Below are 14,240 nucleotides of genomic sequence, written 5' to 3'. Positions count from 1 at the left end.
ACTGAATATTATATGATATGGGAAGTATTCTATCAATGGTTAGAGAGTAAAAAAGGAAAATTGGAAATAAAAGATTAAAGAAGAATAGAAAATATCTTAAGATAGAGGTATAAATAAGATGATAATTGTCCGTATTAGGATAAGGAAGATAATTATGTGTGAAGTTATTATTATTGTACTTTTATTAGAAGACATGTTGAGAAGAAAAACAAATAGGCTTATAACATTTAACTGTTTTTTTTTAAAGTTTTATTTTAACATTCTTATCCAATAACATATCCAATAACATATTTAATGTACTATCATATACAATTAATCGGATCTGCCCGGTCACCACCCCCTTCCTTTTACTCTCCTTCTCTACCTTCTTCTACTTTCCATAACCATCCTCCCCCTCTCTTATCTACATCCTCTCCTCCTTCCTCCCTACTCCTTTCTTCTCCCTCTTCTATCCCTCTTCCTTCCTTTCCTCTTCCTCCTCTTCTCTTTCCTACCTCCTTCTCTCTTCTACTTCCTTCTTTCCCATCATTCTGAAGTGGTAGCCAGGCAGCTCCGATCTTACATTAATTATACACCTTCAATCATCTTTGTACATTAACTATCAATCCATTTTCTACCCTCCTCCCCCCTCCTCCTCCCTTCCCCTTCCTCCCCCCACCCCCCAGGACTTCCCAGAACTGAATACAGGGTATAAAACTAACAACAAAAATTAAAATATAGCACAAATCATAATCCATAATCACTCCTTAAAACCTCCACTCCCCTTCCAGAGACAAAGAAAATACTTTTCTTCCAATCCATTATATATCAGACCATTCCACTCCTAGAATTCTCAGAAACTTCCGATTGAGTTAGTGTTTGTTCTTGAATAAAGTACATAGTTTTTAATATCCAACCTTCATCAATCAATATCAAAACAACGTTCCATCTTCCAATATTCACCAAGGGTTCTTCTAAAATGTCTTTCTTCCTTAAGCAGTCTCTCAAGAATAGTTCATATTTCCAACTTAATTTCTTTAATTTTTCTGTCCAACCTTCAAGGGTAAACAATAGTCCATCTTTTCACATCTTTAACATTTATATACATCAAATAATATTACAAATATCCAATATATCAATTGTAATAATTAAAATCTTCACTTTACCTTACTTATATCAAATAACATTATTAAAATTACACCTATAACTTATCCAAAATATATCTATTATAACAATTACATTCTAATTAGCCATATAACAACATTACATCCATCTCTTAAATATAATATTTAATCCGAATTCCTAAATTTTACTATCTATCCTCCAAAGTTAAACAATATTCCATCTTCCTATTCCTTTATACCTCAAATATATCAAATAGTACCCCTAAAATTACACATTTATATCCAAAAAAGTCATTTACAAAAGTTAACCATAATCATATATAATAGAGTTAAACATTCTCCCTCCCCTTCTTCTGTCTTACATATTTTCCACCATCTATTCACCATTCAACTTAACATCTATTAATAAAGAATTCCCAATCTTTAATACATTAGTGTAAAAATCTCGTGCTTTACAAATTGTATTGAGAAAATACTTTCTTCCTTTATAATTCATTGTTAAACCAGCTGGAACCTCCCATCTAAAATATATCTGATGTTTCTTAAACTCATCCACTAAAAAGGCAAATTCTTTTCTCTTTCTTAACATTTTAGGAGGAATTTCCTTCATCATTATTATATCTTGTCCTAATATTTGAAATTTATTTTTATAAAATGCTTGCAAAATTCCATACCTAATCTTTTTATTTGTAAAATAAATAACCACATCTCTCGGTAAACACTTCTGCCTTGCCCACCAAGAATTAACACGATAAATTTTTTCAATATTAACTTCAAAATCTTCTGGTTCCACTCTCTCTATGTGAGCAAAGGCCTGAATAAAAATCTCTTTCAAATTTTCTTCCTTACACTCTTTTAATCCTCTCACCCTTATAGCATATTCCATTAATTTATATTGTAATATAACCCTTTCTTCATCTGCCTTATCAACCTTAACCTGAATATTTTATTTTCTAAATTCAGATTAATTTAAACTTCATCTATTTTCCTTTGCAAATCTAAATTAATTTGGTTAAATTCATCCAGTCTTTCTTCTGTCTATGTACTAGATAACAATAATGGGGTAATTGATTCCTTTAATTTTTTCATCTCCCTCCTCTGCTCTTCCACCAAATCTTTAAAATCCAGTATTTCTTTCTCCATTTCATTAAATTTTTGATCTATTTCTGAAAGATGAGCCTCCATAAGCTCCTGTAAAAAATTCCTTAGACTTTCTTTAATATCCTCTTTCAATTTCCGTACCTGAAGTGAAGAAATTTCCAATATTTTAGAAGTGGTTAAATCTCTTTGCTTAAAGGCCATTTTTAAACTAAATAATACCAAGAAGAAGAAAAAAAAGGAATAAAAAGAAAAAAAATTCAATAAACTTTTCTTCTTAAACACTGTAAGAAAAAGATAATAAAAAAAGAAGAGATTTAAAAAAAAAGAATTCCATTTAAAAAAAAATCTTGTTATATTCTTCTTAAAGGTTCCACACCAGCAATTGTAATCAGCATTTCCTTAGCTTTTGCTTATCTTAGCTTTCACTTTCAAGACACAAAACGCCATCTTTCATCATCTCCACTCTTGAATACAAATACCTTCTCTGTCAGGGAGTTAAAATCATCTTACAATCAAATGCCAGCCCTCCTGTTTTCGGCTCTTTCCGTGTTGGCAATCTATCAATAATCCTTTTCAGTCACGGAGATGGACGCTGCGTTTTGTTCTGCATTTGCAGAAGCATTCTGGATTCTGGAGCTTTTTTCGAGGTATAGAAGGAGCGTTCCCAACAAACCACCAGAAATCATTCTGGGGCTTTCCTTGGGGGCTCTACTTCAGCCCAAATGCTCACCTCCCCCTCTTTGCCCGAGGGCAGAGATTTACGAGCTGTTGACAGCAGATTAACACTGTCTAAACAGCTCTACAGAATCACACAGAACTGGCGGACTGAGATAGCCCGCCATTAATGAAGCGGAGCCATCCGGAAGTCCAACATTTAACTGTTTAACATACCATGATTCCCTGAAAATAAGACCCTGTCTTATATTTTTTTTAACCCTGAAATAAGTGCTTGGCCTTATTTTCAGGGAGATCTTATTATTTTGAGGTACATGGAGCAAGATGGGGCTCCTCTTGCCATCTTACCTAATTTCCAGCTCTGTGTTTAAATATTTTTGGGGAGGGCTTATTTTCAGAGGGAGGCTTATTTTAGCGCATGCGCTAAAAAGCCCAACTGGGCTTATTATCAGGGAATGTCTTATTTTTGGGGAAACAGAGTACTATAATTTTAAGATTAGAGAATTATATTAAAGTGAATGATGTTGTAATTGTTGAAGGTTGGCGCACAGAGATATTTGAACCCAGAAGACACACTGTTTAAGGAAAGATGAAATGTTTGTATTTGGAAAAATAAAAAAAACTTATAAAAATACACAATAAAGCCTATTGCTATTAGTATGGAGAAAAAATCATAGTTGATACCTGATGATTTCCTGGACTAGTACCTTCAGTTTTCTGGGCTAGATTTCAGAAGTGATTTGTCCTTCCCTGCCTCCTGGGACTTATGCATGCCTCCTGGCTTCTTCTCATTTATACCTCTCAATGATATTGGATTACTCCTACCTCTTTGACAACATTGTGTTAAAATTCAGAGGAAGAACTCAGAAGTATAAAATATAGTTTCCCTTAATCTTGATATCCACTATGGAGTATGTGGCTTCCATTATTAGAGGAATCTGACAATTAGCACTCCACTCAAATGAAGACTTCCAGGCACATACCTTCATGTGACAGCGAGCATGATTAATGGGTTAAGAGCAGCAGTAGAACTAAGGGAGGAGATGGATAGAGAGAATGGCTCAATAATGAGGGTGGTGATGGGCAGAGAGAGACATGGCAGAAGGCAAAGTTTTTTACGAAACTCTGCTTAACAACTAATTTCGACAACACTGTCAAATAATCTACTAAGACTGTATTACTATTATTCTTCTCTTCCTTATTAGTATCTATCTCTTCCCACTTATTACTACAACCATGTTGCTTGTATCTTTCAATTTATATTGTTTTTATTTGTTTCCTAGTACGATTTGATAACTTATTAGTAACCTTGACTATCACTAAGTGTTGTATCTTTTTATTCTCGATGAATGTATTTTATTCTCCTTATGTACACTGAGAGCATATGCAGCAAAGACAAATTCCTTGTGTCTCCAATCACACTTGGCCAATAAAGAATTGAATTCTATTCTATTCTATTCTATTCTATTCTATTCTATTCTATTCTATTCTTTATTTTGCTTCATAAAGCTGAATCTCTTGCTATATTTTTGTACTTCTCACTATGAACATGATGCTTCAAATCAGTAGATTCTTACTATGAATGGACTGATAATTGACACAAATCAAATACTTTACTTCATTTTATCTGCACCCGTGAAAAAAGCAGTGATACAGATTTATTTTATTTATTTATTTATTTATTAATCATATTTATATACTGCCCTATCTCCCAAGGGACTCAGGGCGGTTTACAGGCACTAAAAACAAATAAATAGAATATAAATACAATATAAAACATTTAAAAAACTTATTCTAAAGCCCGTCCAATTAAAAATAGAAATAAAACCCAATTTAAAACCCAAAATTTAAAATCTAGCTCAGTCCTGCACAATTAAATAAGTATGTTTTAAGCCCGCGGCGGAAGGTCCGAAGGTCCGAAAGCTGACGAAGTCCGGGGGGTAGATCGTTCCAGAGGGTGGGAGCCCCCACAGAGAAGGCCCTTCCCCTGGGCGTCGCCAGACGACATTGCCTCGCTGACGGCACCCTGAGGAGACCCTCTCTGTGAGAGCGCACGGGACGGTGGGAGGTATTTGGTCGCAGTAGGGACGTAAATAACCCGGCCCAATGCCATGGAGCGCTTTAAAGGTGGTCACCAAAACCTTGAAGCGCACCCGGAAGGCCACAGGAAGCCAGTGCAGTCTGCGCAGGATAGGTGTCATATGGGAGCCACGAGGGGCTCCATCTATCACCCGCGCAGCTGCATTCTGGACTAACTGTAGCCTCCGGATGCCCCTCAAGGGGAGCCCCATGTAGAGAGCATTGCAGTAATCCAGGCGAGACATCACGAGTGCGTGAGTAACCGTGGATAGGGCATCCCGGTCCAGAAAGGGGCGCAACTGGCGTACCAGGCGAACCTGGTAGAACGCTCTCCTGGAGACGGCCGTCAAATGCTCTTCTAGAGACAGCCGTTCATCCAGGAGGACGCCTAAGTTGCGGACCCTCTCCATCGGGGCCAATGACTCGCCGCCGATGTTCAGCCGCGGATTTAGCTGACTGTACCGGGATGCCGGCATCCACAGCCACTCTGTCTTGGCGGGATTGAGCTTGAGCCTGTTTCTCCCCATCCAGACCCGTACAGCCTCCAGACACCGGGACAGCACTTCGATAGCTTCGTTGGTATCCATAGTGTCTGAAAATTTATATTTTCTTTTAACAAACAATTTTATTAAATGGGCAGTACAAAAATATTAATTAAGAGAAAATCTTGCTAGCGATAATATGGAATGGATGATTTCATCAAATATCATTCATAGAAAATCATGAGTCATGTGATCTATAGACTACAGTGATCAACAATTTGAAGGGCTGGTTTGAAGCTGATTACTGGAACTGGGAATCATCCTAGATGTAGGTTTTCAAGAAACAGCCAGTTCACAAGGTCATAATATACACACTTTGCACTTTCACTGTGATGAAAACAGTCTCCCACACAACCTAAGACACTCTGGAATTATGTCTGCTGCATGGAAAACATGAGGACAAAAAGGACATGTCCTCATTCTGCCAGAATTTAGTAACCCTAGCTGCATGGATAGTGGGATAGTGACAAGAAGTGGTTGCTAAGTGAAAAGAGAAAGAAAAGGTAAAAGAAAAAAATATGAGAAATTTATACATATACTGAAATTAACCACTAAATGCTATCTGGATTGGAAAGCAGTGAAATCTCTGTTTTGATAGTTAAATGCCTGGATGTGGGACTAAAAAGGCAAACTGGTGGTGTTGGTAGTGTATTTTCTGAACTGGAGTTGGATTTAGGTAGAAAGTGAACAACTAAAGCTTGGGGCCTAATAGTCTGAAGAGGCTTCTTGGAATTGTGGATTTTTTTTCATCTGTTACTGTTCTATTATAATTTTATATATGGAAGTCAAAATAAACTTACCCTTTCTATATGGCTCAGATAACCTTCATTGATAAGGATATGTTTTATTTTTACATACAATCACTCTCTTCTAAGAGGTCCTTTTCTTACCTTATTACAGGATTATTCCACATCTTGACAGCATTTTTGGCAAGTCCAGTTGTTACAGAGCCTTATTATGTCTTAGCATTGATTAAATAGAGTTTCTATGGTTTCCCAGTTTAGGGACTCACCATATCCAAATCTTGTCCTTTGAGTCTAATCCCTAACATGATCAAAATCCTATTTTGGCAATTATTCTGGAGATGTTGAATGACCTACCTTGTGCTTACTAGGAATATATTATGAATTCTACTTCTCTATGTATACATAGAGAACTGTTTATTTATGCAATTAAAAATACCAAGCTAAAGGATATTTCAGCATTCAGCTTCCTATTTTGATCTTCATCTTCTGCAAAAATGTTAATCTCTTAAAACTCACAGAAAAGAATGTATCAACATATTCTAGTGCTCTTGCTCCCATGTCTTAAAAAAGTACTGAAAAACCCTCAAGCCAAATTAGCAGTTACACTGAAAGATTTCTCAGTTTTTGAAAATATGTATACACCACATAGTTTTGTTAGCAACCTTATTGATGTGGTTCATCAATGTCTTCTTCCAGATTTGATTTTGGAATGTTTTCTCCAAGGTGAGTTGGTTTTCCTCAATGAGCAATAGCAGTTCTCATTCCCTCTGTGGATTAGTCTTATTTTTCTCCCCTTATTCCCCTTTCAGATTTACTAGAAGATGATGCTACTAGGAGCTCATGCTTTCACTAGCATCATTATCAGCACCATTAAAGCTGAGCCTTTTCACCCTATAAAGATGGTAAAAGGATAATAGGTAAGAATGGATGAAATCATGGAGATCATACAAACATTTTAGGAAGAGCTACTGAATATCACCAGGAGCAGGTCAAATTGAGTGCATTTGTCTATTCAGTCACAAGAGTCAGATTTAATTTGATGGCATCTAACTATTCTCCAAAGCATCTGAAGAGAGGACAAGAAGCAATGGATGAAAACTAATCAAGGAGAGAACCAACCTAGAACTAAAGAGAAAATTCACGATTGTTAGAACAACTAATCAGCTTGCCTTCAGAAGTTGTGGGAGCTCCATCACTGGAGGCTTTTAAGAGGAGACTGGACAGTCATTTGTTTGAAATGATATAGGATAGGAGGTCAGACTACAAGACCTCCAATGTCCTTTCCAACTCTTATTCTGTTAATTAATGAATTTATTTCATAAATTGGTGAATATATTTGGATATGCTTTTTTCTCATGCCTTTATAACCCGTTTATTCATAAGAACATTCTTTGTGTGTACCTAGCTGTTTAGCCAAAATCTGACCCCTTCACATTTCTTAAAAAAAAAAAAAAAGATTTTCTGTCACAAGTCATACAAGATTTTGGCCTCAAAAATATAGGGAAAAAACCTCTTTTAGAAGTTGCCTGCTGCTACTATTTCTCCATAAATGGACAGCAACAGATCAGAAAAGAGGCACCAAACCTTCATTTTTAGAATAAATACTCTCTGCCTGGTGTGCAAGAACAGCAGCCTCCCAACTCTTGAGCCTTCCAGATGTTTCAGTGGAACTTTGTGGGGAAAGCAGCATAAAAATCCATAAAAGTATTTTGTAAAAAAAAGAACTGTGAAATGATAAAATAACCATGCAAAGTTTTAAAAAGTTCCACAAGAGAATCTGCATTATAACCAGTGCAGTGGTGTGTTTCAAATGTTTTTACTACCGGTTCTGTGGGTGTGGCTTGGTGGGGATGGCATGGCTTGGTGGGCGAGTCAGGGGAAGGATACTGTAAAATCTCCATTCCCACCCCACTCCAAGGGAAGGATACTGCAAAATCCCCATTTCCTCCTGATCACCTGGGACTTGGGAGGCAGAGAATACAGGGGGGCGGGATCAGCCAGAGATGGTATTTGCCAATCCTCCAAACTACTCAAAATTTCCACTACTGGTTCTCCAGAACCTGTGAGAACCTGCTAAATAGCACCCCTGATTATAATTTATGTTTACTAAACTAAAGAATCACCATCAGTTTCATATTTCTTTACAATGTTTTGAAGACAGATAAAAATGTAAGTTTAAGTTCCAGTTTTTGTTGAGCTTTCCTGAAATTCCAGTCATTCAATATCTTATCTAACATGGCAGTTCATTACTGACATTCTACAACTTTTTTGGATATTAATCAGAAGCATTAATTTCATGTCTGGTTTTCTTGTCTGCTACCTTAAAATCTTCTTTTCCCTAGAGATAAAAAAGGAATCAATTCCATTGTTTCCACATTGCAAAATTCATCTCCACTAAACTGATATTTTCAGTCCAATAATTTTTGTTTGCTTTTAGAATTTTGTTACGAATGGCAGATTTCCTATATATTGGAGAAATTTAGATACCAAACATCAGAACATTTCTTAGATACAGGCTCTTTCTGATTGCTGTGCATTCCTTTGTTCAGTCCAATCTTCCCTATCTAATTGGTAAAATATTCTGTTTCTATTCAGCCTTTTGCTTCTGCACCTGTGTGCCTATATTTACCTACTTTCAAATTACAGTTTATGGCAGTGATGGCTAACCTTTTTGTCGTTGCATGCCAAAAGTGCCCATAAAGCAATGTGCGTGCGACCCACACACATGTGCCCCACCCCCTGCCCGTTTTTGGCTTCCCGGTTAGTGCAGGAGGCCTTCCATGCCCAAAACGGGGCACAGGGGTGCCACACAAGGCCCCAAAATGCAATGCAAGTGTCCCCCGTGCATGCACCCCATACATACGCGCAGCATGCACTCCATACGCATGCGCAGCAGAGACCCAAAGACCAGCTGGCCAGCGGGAGGCATACACGCATGCGCAGTGGAACTGGGCTAGGGCGACGACTGGCATGCCCGTAGAGGTTCGCCATCACAGGTTTATGGCCTTTGTTCCTTATCTCTCATTTCTGTCTCGTTATATTGACAATAAATGCCATGTCATTTCAGCCTTGTCTGTCATTTGCTTTTATTTCTTGACTGTAAATACAAAACTGAGCTGTCTCTTGTTAATTGCCAGTTGCCTAAAGAAGCATACAAACATGCAAATTATATAAAAAAGGAAGGCAATTGATTGGCCCCTTTATCAGTTGAAAAGGAGTATGATTTGCAAAATGTTGCATCATGATAACAGAAACATAGGAGACACTCCATCTTGTGCCAAAATTATATGTTACCAGGGTTTTGACTGCCATTGATGCCATTAGAAACTGTCTGGGCATAACTGTCTTGGCATAACAGACAAAGCCGAGGGCACAGTATCTGTGCTTTGGCTTAAGTCTATTAGCTTGATATGCCACGTTTCTCCCTAATGCTATACATGATACCTCTCGGATTATAACCTGAACTATTTCCCCCCATGTATACTTACCTGTGCCTTAAGATCTTCTAATGAAGCCTTCCACCAAAGGAGGCCACTACAAACCAGAGTTTTTTCTCTGGGGGCATCCCATTTACGCAACGCTCTTCCCAACTGGTGCTCACAGAAACATGATTTTGTATTTTATTTGATTTTGTTGTGTATGTTTCCACTCACATTTTTAAGTATGTCTTTCTGTAAACCACACATAAAGCTTCATTTTTAAAAATAATTTAAAACTTTTAAAAATTATATGATTACAAATCAATTTGAATAAGGGTGAGGGTTCAAATTCAAAATTGGCTTGGACATTAGGAGCATTCCCTCTTTGTTTTTTTTATACAAAATGGAACACATTGGATTTATTTATTTTTAAGCAAAACCAACACAAATCGGGAGTAACTTGCCCATTTCTAGTGATTAAATATTTTTGAACATGGAATCCTATAATTGTAAAGGCCAGATTTCTGTAACCAGAAATATATTTAGATTTGAGTAAATCACTCCAATTCAATTACAGCAACTTTAGGTTTGGTTTTTTAAAAAGTTCCTTCTTAGCATATAAGGGGGAAACATCAAAATGCCTGCAGCTGCTTCAATTTTAGCAGTTTCCATGCCTTTTTAGCAGCAAGAACAATAGACTCTTGGAAAATTCTAAGCCTGCAATTTCAGTTGAATATCTTCAGTGGTTTCAACACAATACTTTTTTGAGGTATTCCTTTCTGTATCTTTTAAAGCAAAATGAGATGAGACAATACAGGGCAGCCAATACTGCCAAATAGTCAGGCAGAGAGCCTTAATCACATTGAACTAATGGATGACAGTTGATAAAGATAATATATGATATTCTGCCTTGATCGCTGGATTTGTGGAGCCCTAAGAGAGCTGGTATAGCAACTTGGGGAGGAGCCCTCAGCACTGGCAGGATTGATTGGGCCAATACCTTGAAGCAAAGAGAAGTTATAGAGTTGGTGGTCAAAGCGAAGGAAGCTTACGTTATATATAGACTTTTCATCTTCTATTCATAAATACAGTAAACTCCATTTAGGCCGTTACTTCTTTGTGTTAACTCGTCACCATTTCACTTATTGATGAAACTTAAACTTTGTTTGCACAGAATTTTAAAGCAGATTTGATCCAAGAGTTTATTCCTGACTAATTTGCCTTACTTGTGTTGGACACCCAGTGGTGTTTCCAGAACCAGCACAGAAATGAATTCACATGCTGTTCTCTACTGATGAGACTGGCTCTACCAGACATATCCACAGCAAGCCAAGAATTTGTCAAAATAGTGAAATGTGTGCCTTGATATCATGATGCAAACATCACCCATTATGTACTTGCAAAGAGAGTTTATGTTGCAATATCATAGCACACATTTTGTCATTTGTTCCTCATAGGCCTTACTCAAGTGTGGCTTTTATTTCACCTTCACTCTTATTCATCTCCCCAAAGGAATACAGTATATTGCTCAGCCCATTTATGATGTTAATGGTACCATTAAGTATATTTCATAAAGCAAGTAAACTGAGGTAGACAAGTTTTCTACATAAATCATTGATTTCAAGGATATATTCCATTATATTTACATAAAGATTTCTGTAGTCCCCTGATATTACACAAATACAAAAGTGAAAGTGGACAGAGAAGCTATTTTTTGCCAGATGTGGAAATACAATGAAAGAAATCAAGGAGGATCTTTGGCAATAACTAAAAGTCTATCTGAAAAATGATGTCATGGATCGTAGTTATGATTAATTGCTTTTTATAATATCAATAATTTCAACTTACAAACTTCTCTTCTTTGTAACATTATCACACACTATAAAATCCTAAACATTCACCCAATTCTGTATTATATACAGCATTAGATTTCACAGTATAAATGTAACATCTTGCAATATCTGAAGCCATTTTCAGTAGTTAATAATAGCTTTCCATGGTCAATTTTTCAGTACAGTAAAATAAAACCAAAGTGCAACAAACATGAAATTCACTTAACAAAAGCAAAATGCAAAGAAAATTCTAATATATGCTGAAGATTTGGCTTTGAAACAGATGGATTGTCATTATTCAAAACTAGAGTTTACTTGCATATTTCTTACTGTCCTAATCAATCAGCTCCATGTGTCAAGGAAGCCTCCTGGTGGCCATAGTCTTCTATTACAGTTTGATAATTTTGAATCATAATTTATTTTTTTCTTAAAAGCACAGTATCATATTGCTACTGTCACAATTGCACCTGGCATTTAAGTAAGATTTTTTTGTGGTCTGCCAACAGCCTGTGAAGCTGGCAACAGAGTCGGATAGCGATGAGGCTGAGGAAGAACATGGGCCAGTCCTGGAGGCTGGTGAAGGCCCAGATGAGGGCTCTGCGTCGGGAGGCAGAGGTGGGACCAGGGCCATCGGGGAGTGATGTGCGGACTCTGGAGCCTGCAGAGGCTGACAGTAGTGAGGAAAAGGAACACAAAGAGCCTGTTCCTAATGCAAGCATGAGAAGAGCTGCCAGAAGGCAAGAGCAGTTAAAGCAAAAAGGACGACTCAGGAGTAGGGCCAAGAGATGATTGGACCCTCCTATAAGGCTTAAAAGATCAGCAATGGTGTTTCAGCTCTTTGTTGGAAAACAACGTTGAAAGCTTTGCTCCTTGTCTTGCTACATTTATTTCTTGTCGGCATCTTCTGCTTTTCAACTTTTGCCAAGAAAAGCCTTTGGCAGTTTGCCTAATTAGACCAAGATTGGTGATAAGACTGAAGAATTGTGTTATGAAGAATTTGCTGTAATTTAGTTTGGACGATGCTGAGAATGAGTTAATTCTTAGCTGTTCTAATAAAGTCTGTTTGTTTTTGAACTGATTACTACCTACTTGGGCCTGGGTCACAACAGATTTATCCAACTTTTTCTTCAGAAAGGGCACATAATATTGAATATGGATCTCTCACTTGATCATCTGAGTCTCTTCACTGGCATCATAGAATTCTTCATTGTCACTTTCGGTCCTGGATGAATCTTGGTCAGACTAAAACAGAAGTAAGAGTTGATTACAGGACTATTTCTTCAGCATAATTTGGATAAAATATTTAATAGGATCAATCCTGATACAGCAATAACATTTTACCAATTTATGGATGGAAGATAGAAGTCTTTGACAGGTTTAGCTTCTCTTATTGTTTTTAACATTCCAACTGCACTACACCTAATATTAAGAATAACTTACAAAGATTTTAAGGTTTTAAAAAGTATTTAAATAGCATACATGAAAATGCAGTAATTACTAGTGGAAAGTAAGCAAACTGGTATATTCCAATAAACATATATTTTTAAATTTTATTAGAAATACTATACAATCTGTATCCATTAAGAAAGCTGAGTGCTGAAGACTTGATGCTTCCAAATTGTGGTGTTGGAGAAGACTCTTGAGAGTCCCTTAGACTACAAGGACATCAAATATTTCCAATCCTAAAGGGAATCAATTTTAGATATTGGGAGATATAATTCAACAATATTTCAATTTCAACCTAATTAGTATGCTATACGAAACCTGCCAACAATGGCTTATTCAGAAGCCACTCAAAATATGGTTTAGCACAATGAATTAATTTGGGGATTGACTTAAAATCAACTAGACATTTTCATGCAAAGTGATAGAACTTGAATCATTCAGTTTTCAACAGTATACAAAACAGTAGTTCTATTTTTGTTGTTGTTCTGTTTTATGCATTTTCAACTGTCAGTCAGAAGATAGGGCAATGATATTAACTACTGAAATATGTAAGATGTTATCTCTTTGACCAAAGAACTATGTACCGTAAAATGATTTAAATAATAATACTGTTGAGGATCTTTTGAAGTATTTATTTATGTATATTTAGTTGAGGGTGGGGTGGGGGAGTAAAAGAAGAATGTTTATGACATTTCTAAGAGTTAAAAAAGCAGTTATATAAAACAGAGATAAGAAAATACCATCAGCTGATACAATTATCAATATATTTAGAAACTGATTATGTACAACTCATGAAATTTAATCAAAGAGGCTCAACTTTTTGATTAATGGGAAGCTTTTTTGAATATTAAGGAAGTTTTTCTATATTTGCCTGTGGAAATGTAATATATAAAATAAAACCTCAATTTAATGAACCAACATTTAACAGATTTTGCATGCAAGAGATTAAATTTAAATAATAAACAAGACAGTTCCATGTGAAAATAGTTTGGTGGAGGTAGTTAAAATTTGCAATTAAATTCTACGTCAACCATTTGTGATTATATATTTTATATATCATGGTTCTCTGAAAATAAGACAGGGTCTTATTTTCTTTTGAACCCTGAAATAAGGGCTTGGCCTTATTATGGGGGGGGGTGTCTTATTATTTCAGGGGTGCAGGAGGCCCCAGACGGCCTGCGCACTCACAGCCGGAAGTCTGGCAGAAAGAGGCTCCCTTTGCATGCTGCCATCAAGCCCCCCACCCCCACGGGGTGTGTGTGTATAATGCGAGTGGCCCGAAGGCACCAAGCTGCAC

At 36.7% G+C, this 14,240-nt stretch overlaps 1 protein-coding gene across 3 annotated transcripts in view; it reads right to left on the bottom strand.

Annotated features, from left to right (window-relative positions):
• Window positions 1–677: 677 nt before the first annotated feature.
• The window catches only part of SLC22A15 (solute carrier family 22 member 15), a 60,686-nt gene continuing 47,123 nt past the window's right edge, over window positions 678–14,240 (bottom strand). For all 3 annotated transcript variants that reach the window (XR_009153275.1, XM_058167447.1, XM_058167448.1), the window contains one exon: window positions 678–12,739. Coding sequence is in view for 2 of the 3 variants with exons in the window: in XM_058167447.1 (XP_058023430.1) it covers window positions 12,659–12,739 (81 nt within the window). In the remaining variant the exon portion in view is untranslated. The remainder of the gene's footprint in view (window positions 12,740–14,240) is intronic.

Source organism: Ahaetulla prasina, chromosome 2 (assembly GCF_028640845.1).
Source record: "Ahaetulla prasina isolate Xishuangbanna chromosome 2, ASM2864084v1, whole genome shotgun sequence".
NCBI classification, from domain to species: Eukaryota; Metazoa; Chordata; class Lepidosauria; order Squamata; family Colubridae; genus Ahaetulla; species Ahaetulla prasina.
Note: the sequence above shows the minus strand (reverse complement) of the source record. Positions and strands in the feature narration are given on the sequence as shown.